Source organism: Jaculus jaculus, chromosome 8 (genome assembly GCF_020740685.1).
Source record: "Jaculus jaculus isolate mJacJac1 chromosome 8, mJacJac1.mat.Y.cur, whole genome shotgun sequence".
NCBI lineage: Eukaryota > Metazoa > Chordata > Mammalia > Rodentia > Dipodidae > Jaculus > Jaculus jaculus.
The window spans coordinates 7,131,216-7,145,000 of record NC_059109.1 but is presented as its reverse complement, the minus strand read 5'-3'; the positions used below and the strand labels follow the sequence as shown (position 1 = coordinate 7,145,000).

Sequence of the window (13,785 nt, the reverse complement as noted above, 5' to 3'; positions counted from 1 at the left end):
CTTGGTCTCGGCCTTCACTTTCTCACTGTCGATTTCATCCACGATCTTTTGGGCTTTGTCCTTGACCTCCTGCACTTCATTCTTCACTTTGGATGCCGCCTGGGCACTCACTGTGACTTCCGCCAACACCTGTGCAGTAAAGAGAGCAAGCAGAAATCTTCAGGCAAGGGCTGGAGAGATGGCTTAGCGGTTAAACACTTGCCTGTGAAGCCTAAGGACCCCGGTTCAAGGCTCCATTCCCCAGGACCCACGTTAGCCAGATGCACAAGGGGGCGCACGTGTCTGGAGTTTGTTTGCAGTGGCTGAAGGCCCTGCAGGCCCATTCTCTCCATATACATATATCTGTCTCTTTCTCTCTCTCTCTCTCTCTCTGTCACTCTCAAATAAATAAATTAAAATAAACAAAAAAAATTTCTTAAGAAATCTTTAAGCAAAATACACAGATTTGCGTGGGGGCCTGAATACTTATTCAGCATCCTGTGAAACATGAGTGACAGCAAAATGTATTTCCCACCCAGGTCGCCTAAATGCTTAAGGGGCATTAAAGTAGCTCTTTGGGTCTGGAGAGATGGCTCAGGGGTTAAAAGCGCTAGCTTGCAAAACCCGAAGGCCAACATTGATTCCCCAGGACCCATGTAAAGCCAGATGCACAAAGTGGTGCACACATCTGGTGTTTGTTTTCTCTCTCTCTCTCTCTCTCTCTCTCTCTCTCTCTTGCTCTCAAATTAATAAATAAGAATAGTTTGTTTGTTGTTTTAAATATTTTATTATTTATTTATTTGACAAAGAAAGGAGGGAGAGAGAGAGAATGGGTGCACCAAGGCCTCCAGCCACTGCAAACGGAACTCCAGACGCATGTGTCCCCTTGTGCATCTGGCTAACGTGGGTCCTGGGGAATCGAACCTGGGTCCTTTGTCTTTGCAAACAAGGGCCTCAACTGCTAAGCCATCCCTCCAGCCCTGTTTGTTTGGTTTTTAAGTAGCTCCTTGGAGCAGTTCACAGCTGCATTCCACCTTCTAAAAATAAATATTTTTTAAAAAAGAAAGAAAGAAGCATGGGGGCTGGGGGAGGGGGTGGCTTAGTGGTTAAAGCATTGGTCTGCAAAGCCCAACAACCCTGGTTTGATTCCCCAGTGTCCCCAGTGCCAAGTAAAGCCAGATACACAAGTTTATTTGCAGCTGCTAGAGACTCTGGTGTGGCTATTCTCTCTCTCGTTCTCTCGCTCTCTCTATCACTGCAAATAAACAAATAAAAGTATCTTTTAAAAAAAGAAAGAAAGAGAGAAGCTAATGGTCTTCGTGAAAGTTGTCTTAGCCAGACTTAATCTGTAGGTTTATATATCTTGTTGGTTTATGAAGTGTTAAGATAATGCTTTTGAAGTGTGGAAAGTGTCCCCCACACCCGGTAGTGACAGAGTGCATGCAAACTCACTTCATCGGCTTTTACAGAAGCCACGGCCAGTTCCTTCTCCTTTACTGCCAGATCCTGCGAGAGCTTAGCGACAGATTCACTCGCCTCCATGAGCTTATCAAGGCCTTTACAGACATACAAGTGCACAGGCTGAGCATATGCGTGCCCTTCGTCAAGTATCGATCCAATATTCACCACCCATAAGGTATGAGTATGCAGTATATACAGCAAACGCAAGACAGCGAACTATGGACAAAAACCTTGGAAAATACACTTAATCTTTGAAGCAAAAATACTGTCCATATTTCAATGGGAGAGGGGGGAAGCTATCTGACTGAAAAGTGTCATTTATTTTATTCTCAGAGAGTGAAGAGGAGAAGGGGAGGGGAAAGAGGTGGCAGGGGGAAAGGAAGGCGGTAGGGAAAAGGGATAAAGAAGGGAAGAGAAGTGAAGGGAGAGAGGAAGGAAGAAGAGGGAACAGAGAAGGGTGGGAATGAGGGAGGGAAGCAGGAGGGAAAAGTCATATTGAATAGGATTAGTTTGCCCAGAAAACTTATTTGGAAACTCAGTGTCTTCTTGGCTTTGCAAATTGTTTGTAGGGGACATTTTTTTTTTCTTCTTCTTTTTTTAGATTTTTTTTTTTCAAAGTAGGGTCTCACTGTAGCCCAAGCTGACAAGGATATCACTGTGTAAGCCCAGGCTGGCCTTGAACTCACAGCCATCCCCTGCCTCCCGAGTGCTAGGATTAAAGCATGTGCCACCATGCCCCAAATGCCCAGATATTTTTTTTAAAAAAGGTCAAAAGGGCATCTTATAACCCACTTTCAGCAATCAACTTAGTATTTGGGCTAGGTATGGTGGCACATTCCTATAATCCCAGCATCTATAAGGTAGACGTAGAATCAGGAGTTCAAGGCCAGTTGCAGGCATATGAGACCTTGCTTAAAAAAAAAAAAAAAGACAATACAAGTTAGTATTTAGTTTTTTTAATTAAAAAAAAAAATTTAAGACTAGGCATGGTGGCGCATGCCTTTAATCCAGTACTCTGGGAGACAGAGGTAGGAGAATCATCATGAGTTTGAGGCCACTCTGAGACTACATAGTGAATTCCAGGTCAGCCTGAGCTAGAGTGAGACCCTACCTCCAAAAACAACAAAAAATAATAATAATAATTTATTTTAGGGAGAGAATTGGCTCTCCAGAGCCTCAAGTCATTGCAAATTGAACTCCAGACTCTTGCGCCACCTACTGGGCATGTGAGACCTTGCGCTTGCTTCACCTTTGTACATCTGGCTAACGTGGGATCTGGAGAGTTGAACATGGGTCCTTAGGCTTTGTAGGTAAGCGCCTGAACCGCTGAGCCGTCTCTCCAGCCCAGTGTTTAGTTTTTAAACAGAGTAATACTCATTTAACAAAATGTTGAGATCACGTCAAAGAATCCCTAGAGAAGATAAGATTTCTTTCCTCTTACCAATGTTCATCCGCTCAGCTTGCTCGTTGATGTATTTTACCTTCTCAGTGTAGATGTTTTTGTAACCATTTATAAACGAGAGATACGATTTGGGAGTCACATGCGCTCTTCGGCGGTATCTGAAAATGGAACATAAAAAATGGCTTCCTCTGTCATTCTAATGTCCTTTCCCACCATGTCACTGCAGACTCCTCCCTCCGTGAGGTCACTGCGATTCCCCAGCAAGAGCTCAGCTTCCCTGGGAGAGGGGATGAACATGACCCCAAGGGGGTAGGTCATCACGTAAGTCTCGTCTCCACTCTGGACACCGATTTTCGCATGAGGACACTCAAGAGAACATCCAAATTTGCTATTCACTGGGCACTATATTACAGTAATTATGTTTAACTACAAAAGTAAACAAGGGGAATAATTTTATAGTAAAAAAACTCAAATCAAAGAAGACCACTTCACATACTACAAAGTGATTTTTACCTTTTCTACCATTTACCCTTAGAGTTCTGGTTTATTGTTTTACATTTTCAAAGGCTTTTTTTTTTTTTTTTTTTGGAAGACTTTGGGCCCTGTGACTATCATTAAAATGTTACATAAAGCATTCGTAATAAACCTCAATCTAAAAGAAATATGAAAAATTTGAGAGATATTCCCCAAAATTTTGAAAGTAAATATATACATTTTTGTTGCTGTCTGAAAGTAAAAAGTTATCTTCACAGATGATAGACATAGGAGAGATTCAAGCTAAGCAGAAATGAGATCCTCCTAGTTGGAATAATTCATACATTCTGACTCTCAGAGAGCCTGGAAAAGGATCCATGATTATCTCAGAGGGACAGTCTGGCCATGGTTTTAAAGAAAAGAAAAGTGCTGGCTTAAGCAAACATTTTGAGGCAAGGTCCTTTCTCAAAAAAAATAAAATAAAATCAAAGAAAGTATTATCTAGGCTCTATGAAGAAAAGTAGACATAGCTATTCTAGAAGGTTCTGCACCCCACGAAACCCATCCATTAACCCTGACAAAGAGGAGCTCACTGACCTTGCCCACGTGGGCATCCTTTTATTCCCACCTGCCAATCTTACACAGTGGCCATCATGCCCTGGGAAGAAAAACTCTGTTTTTGAACCACTGGTACTAGCTTTCACAGAGTGAATGCACCATCATTGTTCTTGGTGAGTGTTTTTCCTATAGCCAATTAAAATCCTGTTTTGCAATTATTTGCTGCTAAAGCACCGACAAGACGAAGTTATGCAAATACAAAACTTAAATGATCCCTTAACATAAGGCAATAAAGACACTTAAATACAGTGACTTCTTTACTAAAAAAATAAACACTGCATTCAAACAAGGAGCCGATTTAAAGCAGTTTATAATGAATTAGCTAGGTCATTTTCAAAACAAAATTAAGCTAGAGTGATTCATTAGGCATCTGCTCGTCAGAGGATAAGGAGGCATTTAAAAGTGTGGGCCCTAGTTAATTTTTGAAGTCTCATTCATTTGCTATCATCTCAATCCATAATCACTGGAAAATCAATGCAAGAAGAAAACAAAACTCCAGTGTCGCTGGGACGTCAGGAAAACTTTCATTGGAATTCCATTTGGTCCCTATGCGGAGAGAACTTTGTGCTCTTGGTAGAGGTGTTGAGCTTACAAAACATCACTCACCTCTGGAAATAACTTTCACAGTTCTCAGAAACCACGTCATGAAACAGGCCCATTGTTTCCACCACCTGTCTTTTGATCTCACTGGAGCAGACAATGTTGTAGTCCGAGAGGAAATAGGAGGCCACGGCGATCAGAGCCTCCTTGGGCCAGCGACTGAACCAGTCCATCGTGCAGCCCGATATCAAGCCGGGGAACTTCAGGGAGCGGGCACGAAACTTCTCACCAACCTGTTCATGGTAAAGTCAAAGGGCATCAGAAACAGAGGGAGTACCAGGTTGGCTGAAGAGAGAGGGATATGTTTGGGGCCAACGGCCTGCCTGACATCCCAAGCTTACACAAGAAAAATGTAGTGACACATGAATTCAGTGCTTAGGGCTGGAGAGATGGCTTTAGCAGCTAAAGGCGCTCGCCTGCGAAGCCAAAGGACCCAGGTGTGAATCCCCAGGACTCACGTAAGCCAGATGCTCAAGATGGCGCATGTGTCTGGAGTTCGTTTTCAGTGGCTGGGGGCCCTGGCACACCTATTCTCTCTCTCTCTCTATCTGCCTCTCTCTCTCAAAAATTAATAAATAAAAATACATTCAGTGTTTAGGTAAGGAAGGTTATCACCTTCTGTCTTTCCTGCCCTGGCACCATATGTGCAGTCCATTGCTGGGAGTCTAGGAATAGCATCCTGTGAGGAGAGTGGTAATCTGACCAAAGAGAACTTTTCTTTTCCTTTCCTTTATTTATTTATTTATTTGGTTTTTTGAGGTAGACTTTGGCTCTAGCCCAGGCTGACCTGGAATTCTCAGAGTGGCCTTGAACTCACGGCGATCCTCCGACCTCTGCCTCCCAAGTGCTGGGATTAAAGGCATGTGCCCCCATGCCCAGCTCGAAAGGGAACACTTGGGGAGAGAGGACCAGGACAGGACACCGTGCTGAGTGCCAGGAGCTGAAGGAGGATGCGTTTATTCAAGTGAAGGAACTCAGGTGAGCCTGTACAAGCTTTCTCCAAATATCTGAAAAAGGTTTTTTTTTTTTTTTTTTTTTTTTTGGTGGGACAGAGATCAGCATCATTTTACAGGGCTGATAGAAGCAGAGGAGAAAAGCGTAGAGAGACAAAAACTGATTATAAGGAAGAGTTCCAACCACCATGGTATCAGAATGAAGCATACTGCCTTGTGAGTGAGAGCAGAACACAGTAGAACTTGCCTGAAGTGTGCTTTGGAACGCAGAATGGGACTAACCTGACCCAGGAATTGGCCTTTTGTTTTAATTAGTTAAAACCTGAGGGCTGGAGAGATGGCTTAGCGGTTAGGGCGCTTGCCTCCAAAACCAAAGAATCCAGGTTCAACTCTCCAGGGACCCACGTAAGCCAGATGCACAAAGAGGCACATTCATCTGGAGTTCGCTTGCAGTGGCTAGAGGCCTTGGCATGCCCGTTCTCTCTCTCCCCCTCTTTCTCTCTCTCAAATAAATAAATAAAACATTTTTTTAAAAAAACTTGAAATGCCACACACGTGGCTCAAGGCTACTCTATTGGACAGTATTCCGAGAAGGCTGAAACTCAAACCTACACCTGGGATGCTCTACATGGTCCTTCTGTATTGGAGATAGAGCTGAGTGAGAGGTTTCAACACCAAACTTCTTGTCATTCAAACAATATACTTCTCCTGTTAATTCATGACAATAGTAGGTTCTCCCAGCAGTCTCATTTTTTATTAGACTTGAAAAAAAATGTATTTTTATTTATTTGAGTGAGAGAGGCAGAGAAAAAGAGTCAGACACCGAGAAAGAGAATAGGCGTGCCAGGGCCTCCCACCATTGCAAATGAATTCCGGAGGCATGTACCACTTTGTGCATCTGGCTTTACATGGGTACTGGGGAACTGAGCCAAGGCTGTCAGGTTTTGCAAGCAAGTACCTTTAAATGCTGAGCCATTTCCCCAGGCCTTATTACACTTCTTATGGAGTTTTTCTCATATATGAACATACTATAAATTGATCATAATCCCTTCCCATTACCTCCTTTGGCCTGTTCTCCCTACTCCCATTCCACTGAGCCCTTCCTGCTTCCCACTTAGTCCCTCTTGTTTTGATCTCTCTCTCTCTCTCTCTCTCTCTCTCTCTCTCTCTCTCTCTCTCTCTCTCTCTGTCTCTCCTTCCCTCTCTCTCTTTTAACCTCATCCACCATCCATATCAAAGTGTTGATAGGATCAATATGAAAATTACATAGATTACTTCTCTGGTGTGATATTTTTAATTTATTTATTTGAGAGAGACAGAGAGAGAGAGAGGAAATAGGTGTGCCAGGGCCTCTAGCCACTGTAAATGAACTCCAGACACATGTACCACCTTGTGCCTCTGGGTTACGTGGATACTGGGGAAATAGACCCTGGGTCCTTAGGCTTCGCAAGCAAGTGCCTTAGCTGCAAAGCCATCTCTCCAGCCCTCTGGTATGATTTTTGCTAAAAAAAAGAAAAAAAATAGTTGTCTCATTGAATTAAAATTAGTTGTTTCACTGATCTCGACTAACCAAAAATCTCATTCCCCAGGATGATCATCAAAAAGTCATATTCTGATAATATGAATTCTGATCCTATGAATATTCTAAGAGGGATATCTCACCAGAGAAGGTAATCTGTGTAAACTCACTTTAAAAATATTTTACTTATTTATTTGAGAGAGAGAAAGAGGCAGACAGAGAAAATGGGTGTGTCAGGGCCTCCAGTCACTGCAAACAAACTCCAGATGCCTGTGTCACCTGCTGCGTCTGGCTTTGCATGGGTACTGGGGAATCGAACCTGGGTCCTTAGGCTTCGCAGGCCAAGTGCCTTAACTGCCAGGCCATCTCTCCAGCCCCTAAACTCAGTCTGAAGAAGTGACTCCTCCTAGATGAAGACAGCCGGACTCACTGGGGAAAAGCAGAGAACCACGTGCAAGTTCCTCCTGGACCTTGAGATGAAGTACTCATACAGGTTATCGAAGGTCGGGGGGTGGCGAGGCAGCTCCTTCTTCATGACCGATATCAGGCCCTGGGTGATTTCGTCCATCTCGTCTCGGGCAAACAAATTGGAGATCTGTGAGGAACAGGCCAGCAGTGTTAAGTCCTACAAGCGCGGACCCTCGCCGACAGGCCTCCCCAAGGTGCTGCGCACGTCATCCCAAAGGGGGCGCTGCCGCACAGTGAGGGGCCCTCCATGAGAGTGCTGGATGCTCACCTGTGGGTTCATCTAGACCCCTCTTCTTTTATTTGTCCTGGTGGGGTGTCACTCTAGCCCAGGCTGACCTGGGATTCACCATGGAGTCTCAGGGTAGCCTCGAACTCACAGTGATCCCCCCTACCTCTGCCTCCCGAGTGCCGGGAATAAAGGCGTGCGTCACTGTGCCTGGTTTTGGACTCATCATCTTTACTGATGGAGGCCAATGTCCTTACCAAGCTGTTCCAGTACCCTTGGCCATGAGAACGACAAAGGCTGGGCCCTTTGGTGCTTCTAGTGAAGCGGCGAAGGTGGGTGGTCGCGGGAGTGCTGATAGCAGTAATACCCAAAGCAGTGGCCCAGGCACCCACGCAGTCCTTCCAACCATTCCAAACTCCCGGCTAGTAAACAGGCAGACAGGGACTCTGCTTCCCACAAAATGCGGGGCCGAACTAAAGAGCAAACAGGCCAGTAGGGGCCTGTATTTAAAGATGGCACAAAGAAAGTCTGGAGGTAGGCATTCTTCAGTTCACACATACAAATACAAAAACAAAAACAACAAAAAATGAGAGCTACTAAATCTCACATGTTGACCCTCATTTCTCAATCAGGAATGCATGCAGAGGACTGGAGGGATGGCTTAGCGGTTAAGGCGCTTGCCTATGAAGCTAAAGGACCCAGGTTCGATTCCCTAGGACCCAAGTAAGCCAGATGCACAAGGGGGCACACGCATCTGGAGTCCATTTGCAGGGGCTGGAGGCCCTGGCGTGCCCATTCTCTCTCTCTCTATCTCTATCTCTCTCCCTCCCTCCTTCTCTGTCTCAAATAAAAATAAATAAATAAAAGAATGTGTGCGATGAGCTGGAGAGATGGCTTAGCGGTTAAGCGCTTGCCTGTGAAGCCTAAGGACCCCAGTTCGAGGCCCAGTTCCCCAGGTCCCACGTTAGCCAGATGCACAAGGGGGCGCACGCGTCTGGAGTTCGTTTGCAGAGGCTGGAAGCCCTGGCGTGTCCATTCTCTCTCTCTCCCTCTATCTGTCTTTCTCTCTGTGTCTGTCGCTCTCAAATAAATAAATTAAAATTAAAAAAAGAAAAGAATGTGTGCGAAATGGCCTCACTTCTGTAAAGCCAGTGCTTTTCCTAAACAAACAGAATCCACGTTTCTGCCAGGTGAGCTGCACCTCCCTGGTTGAGACCCACCTCCCCGGAAGAGAGCAAGTTGTTCAGGTATTCAAGGAATGCCTCATCCTTGATCTCGTTGTCCGTGAAGATGAAGGTGATGCCTTTCCCCTCAGCCCCCGCAACCTTGTACAAAGCCTTCAAGTCCTCTATAAGGTTGTTCACGTTGTAAGACCTGCAAAGGAAGTATCAAGGAATTTCAATTTTTATTCATTTATTTATTTGGTTTTTTTTTTCTTTTTTTGGTCTTTGGAGGTAAGGTCTCACTCTAGCCCAGGCTGACCTTGAATTCACTATGTAGTCCCAGGCTGACCTCGAACTCATGGCGATCCTCCTCCCTCTGCCTCCCGAGTGCTGGGATTAAAGGCGTGCGCTACCACGCCCAGCTCAATTTTTAAAAATAGGGCTAGAGAGATGAATCAGTGGTTACGGTGCCTGCCTGCAGAGCCTAATGGTCTGAGTTTGATTCCCCAGGACCCACATAAGGCCACATGCACAAAGTGGCACATGCATGTTGGGCCCCACTTGCAGCAAATGGAGGCCCTATTCTCTCTGTCTCTCTCCTCTCTCTTTCTCTCTCTCTCTCTGTCTCTTTCTCTCTCTCTCTCCTTCCTTGCAAATAAAGAAATAAAAATATTTTTTAAATACTTTATTGGGCTGGAGAGGTAGCTCAGCAGTTAAAGCACTTGCCTGCAAAGCCTAATGACCTGGGCTCAATTTCTGAGTACTCACATAAAGTCAGATGCACAAATTGGCACATGCATCTGGAGGCTGTTTGCAGTGGCGGGAGGACCTGGCATGCCCATTCACTTTCTCTCTTTTCTCTCCTTGCAAATAAATTAATTTTAAAAAATTAATACTTTTGGGCTGGAGAGATGGCTTAGCAGGTAAGCACTTGCCTGTGAAGCCTAAGGACCCCGGTTCGAGGCTCAATTCCCCAGGACCCACATAAGCCAGATGCACAAGGTGGCATATGCATCTGGAGTTCGTTTGCAGTGGCTGGAGGCCCTGGTGCACCCATTCCCCCCTCCCGCCCCCTGCCTCTTTCTCTGGCTGTCACACTCAAATAAATAAAATATTTAATTTTTTAATACTTTTATTTATTTATGAGTACTGCTTTGTGCATCTGGCTTTACACGGGTAACCACTGAACAATCTCCCCTGCCCCTAAGTGGTTTTTTTAAAATATATAGTCACAATTTATCTCAAGACATAGCATTCACCTGTGATAAGTGGAGCCAAAACTGTGATGGGGTGAGAGCTGAAGAGCTCCATGCTGCTGTGGAAAACAAGCACACTGCATCTCACTTGAGAGGTGACAAGTGGGGAATTTACCAGAAACAATCCATCCAGAGTCACGAGAACAGGAAGATGAACTCTTAACCCCCCGCGATCCAACAGTCCTTACCAACAGATGCCGCCCACATGAATGAATGCCTAATTTCTAAAACTGAGCTGAAATCTGGATGAGTCACAATAAATTATGAATAAAATGAGTGATAAATTATACATGGTCACCAAACTCAAGTAGCTAGCCTGTGGAAACAGATCCATTATGCAATTTGGCACAGGTAACAGAAATACCATAACAAGAGGGCCACCAGGGAAGAAGATCTTGCTTTGTTGTTCCATTTTTCTCTTCTGTTCCATTATCTTCAAGTGGAGATTGTGAGATACAACAATAAAGCAAGCCATGCGTGGTGGCGCACTCCTTTAATCCCAGCACTTGGGAGGCAGAGGTAGGAGGAGAGCTGAGAGTTCGAGGCCACCCTGAGACTGCAGAGTAGATTCCAGGTCAACCTTAGGCTACGGTGGGATCTTACCTCGGAAAAACCAGAAATAGGGCTGGAGAGATGCCTTAGCGGTTGAGCACTTGCCTGTGAAGCCTAAGGACCCCAGTTCGAGGCTCGATTCCCCAGGACCCACGTTAGCCAGATGCACAAGGGGGCGCACGCGTCTGGAGTTTGTCTGCAGTGGCTGGAGGCCTTGGCGCGCCCATTCTCTCTCTCTCTATCTGCCTCTTTCTCTCTGTGTATGTTGCTCTCAAATAAATAAAAGTAAGCAAAATTTAAATTTTTTTTTATAAAAAGAAAAACCAGAACGAAATAATAATAAATGAAGCAGCCATTTTCTGAAGTATTTGACGACAAGGGCAATGGAGAGAGCTCGTTATAGAAGGGGGCGTTGACAGAACAAGGAGTGGGGAGCTAGGGGCAGCCACAGGGTCTGATGAAGATCCTGAAATCAGAAAGACCTGGGTCCACAGCCCTGCTCTGAGCTGGGTGTGGTGACGCACAAGAGACTCTGCTTCAAGCGAGACGGAGAGTAAGACTGTCCTCAGTCCGCCATACATGCACTGTGGCAAGCACACACACGCACATGGACACAAAGATTGAAAGAATGGAATGAGGGCTGGAGGGATGGCTTAGTGGTTAAGGCACTTACCTGAGAAGCCTAAGGACCCAGGTTCAACTCCCCAGTGTCAGGTTCAATTGCAGTGACAAGAAGCCTTAGTATTTCTCTCTCTCTCTTTTCTCTATCTCTCTCCACTTGCAAATAAAAATATTTTTAAAAAATTGTAATGAGTCTGTATGATAGTGCACATTTTTTAATACTCAGGAGGCAGAGGTAGGAGGAGGATCGCTGTGAGTTCAAGGCTACTCTGAGACTACATAGTGAATTCTAGGTCGTCCTGGGCTAGAGTGAGACTCTACCTTTAAAAAAACAAACAAAAAAAATTTAAATAGTTTCTTGGGCTGGAGAGATGGCTTAGAGTTTAAGGTGCTTGCCTGTGAAGTCTCAGGACCTATGTTTGACTCTCCAGATCCCACACAAGCCAGATAAAAAGCACAAAGGAGAGAGAAGTGCAAGGTCACACATAGCCACTAGGTGGTGCAAACGTCTGGAGTTCAATAGTAGTGGCTGAGGCCCCGGAAAGCCAATTCTCTCTCTCTCTCATTCTAGAAAAATAAAGTAAAATATTTAAAAAAAAATAGTTTGTTATAGGCTGGAGAGATGGCTTAGCAGTTAAACACTTGCCTGTGAAGCCTAAGGACCCCAGTTTGAGGCTTGATTCCCCAGGACCTACGTTTGCCAGATGCACAAGGTGGTGCATGTATCTGGAGTTCGTTTGCAGTGCCTGGAGGTGCTGGTGCACCCATATTCTCTCTCTCTCTCTCTCTCAAATTAATAAATAAAAATAAACAAAGCCCTCCTTCCTATCCTTAAAAAAGACAGTCTGTTATGGATGGAGCCGTGGGCCAGTGGGTAAAGCACCTGTCTTACACGCATGGGGACTTGAGTTCAGAATCCATTTTAAAAACTGCTGGGCATGGGACTGGAGAGATGGTTCAGCTGTTAAAAGTACTTCCTGCAAAAGCATAAGGGCCAGAGAGGGTCTGCGACCACCAAGTTGGTTCTCTACACCCATGCAAGTAGCTCAGCATGACCGCGCAGACCCCAGGCCTGTGGCGAGCAGAGGCCCGCGAACCGCCGGGGCTCACCGGACCAGCCAAGCTTGGAGAGCAGCGAAGAGATTCTGGCTCAAGAAAACAGGAGCATGAGCAATGGAGGAGGACACCACGTGCTCCGCCCTGGCCTCCGTGGGCAGGCACAGGCGCACATGGGCACACGCCACGCGCGCACGCGTCATGTCACACCTATTACACGCGCATGCACAGCAATGGACACGAGAACTAGAGAGCACGGTACAGCTGAGTGATTTACAGGAAGCAGATTTTCCACAGACTCTGCTGCTTCCTGCCCTCCCCGTTTGCGGGAGATGTAGGGCATGCTGGTGGGTACCTGTAATCCTAGTGCCCAGGGGCTCATCGGACAGTTTAGCCTAATTGGTGAGCCCCAGGATTAGTGAGAGACCCTGTCTCAAAGAGGAAGGTGGAGAGAAACCGAGAAGGACCCTCCCGTGTCAGCTCCCAACCTGCACACGCAAGCACCCAGTCGCTGGTTCAAGGAGACGGCGGCTGCACGGCTCCACCCAGGAACCCAGGCCCGGGGTTGCCGAGTCTTCCGAGTTTTTCAAGAGAAGTCAGAAGTATATTTATTAAGGTGGGAACCCTCTTGGTTTTTAATTATTTAACATTTTTTATTTATTTTCAAGTACACAGAGAGAGAGAGAGAGAGAGAAAGCATGTGCCAGGACCTCCTGCCACTGCAAATGAACTCCAAACACATGTGCTACTTTGTGCATTGAGCTTTTTGTAGGTACCTGGGAACTGAACCCAGGTCATGAGGCCTTTCAGGCAAGGGCCTTAACTGTTGAGCCATCTCTCCAGCCCATTTCCTTTTTTTTTTTTTTAATTTAACCTTAATGATTCAAACTCTAGGTATCTGATATTTTATAGTTTTTTTTAATTTATTTATTTATTTGAGAGCGACAGACACAGAGAGAAAGACAGATAGAGGGAGAGAGAGAGAGAGAGAATGGGCGTGCCAGGGCCTCCAGCCTCTGCAAACAAACTCCAGACGCGTGCGCCCCCTTGTGCATCTGGCTAACGTGGGACCTGGGGAACCGAGCCTCGAACCGGGGTCCATAGGCTTCACAGGCAAGCGCTTAACCGCTAAGCCATCTCTCCAGCCCTATTTTATAGTTTTTAAAATGTTCTTGAAAACTGTTATGTAGTAAAATGTTGATTTATCTATTTCCTCCACAGCATGTGTGCACATGTTTATAAATTGGTAAAGTGATGTGAAATTCACATGTAAAGAAAAGAATTAAATAGTAAAGACAATCTTGAAGAACAACAAAGTTAAAGATTTATCTATCTACATACATATCATCTACGATACATCATACATGCTATATATCATGCATTATGAAAGAGTTACCAAAGCTAAAACAGTGGGTAAAGGTGCAAAGATGGGTAAAT

At 45.3% G+C, this 13,785-nt stretch overlaps 1 protein-coding gene across 1 annotated transcript in view; it reads right to left on the bottom strand.

Annotated features, from left to right (window-relative positions):
* The window catches only part of Dnah8 (dynein axonemal heavy chain 8), a 313,617-nt gene that overhangs the window by 122,992 nt on the left and 176,840 nt on the right, over positions 1–13,785 (bottom strand). The window contains exons 64-69 of the mRNA XM_045156110.1: positions 8,921–9,074; positions 7,437–7,601; positions 4,541–4,767; positions 2,882–3,000; positions 1,432–1,535; positions 1–129 (exon numbers count right to left, since the gene is read on the bottom strand). The exon at positions 1–129 is cut by the window's left edge and continues 48 nt beyond it. Coding sequence (XP_045012045.1) covers positions 1–129; positions 1,432–1,535; positions 2,882–3,000; positions 4,541–4,767; positions 7,437–7,601; positions 8,921–9,074 — 898 coding nt within the window. The remainder of the gene's footprint in view (positions 130–1,431; positions 1,536–2,881; positions 3,001–4,540; positions 4,768–7,436; positions 7,602–8,920; positions 9,075–13,785) is intronic.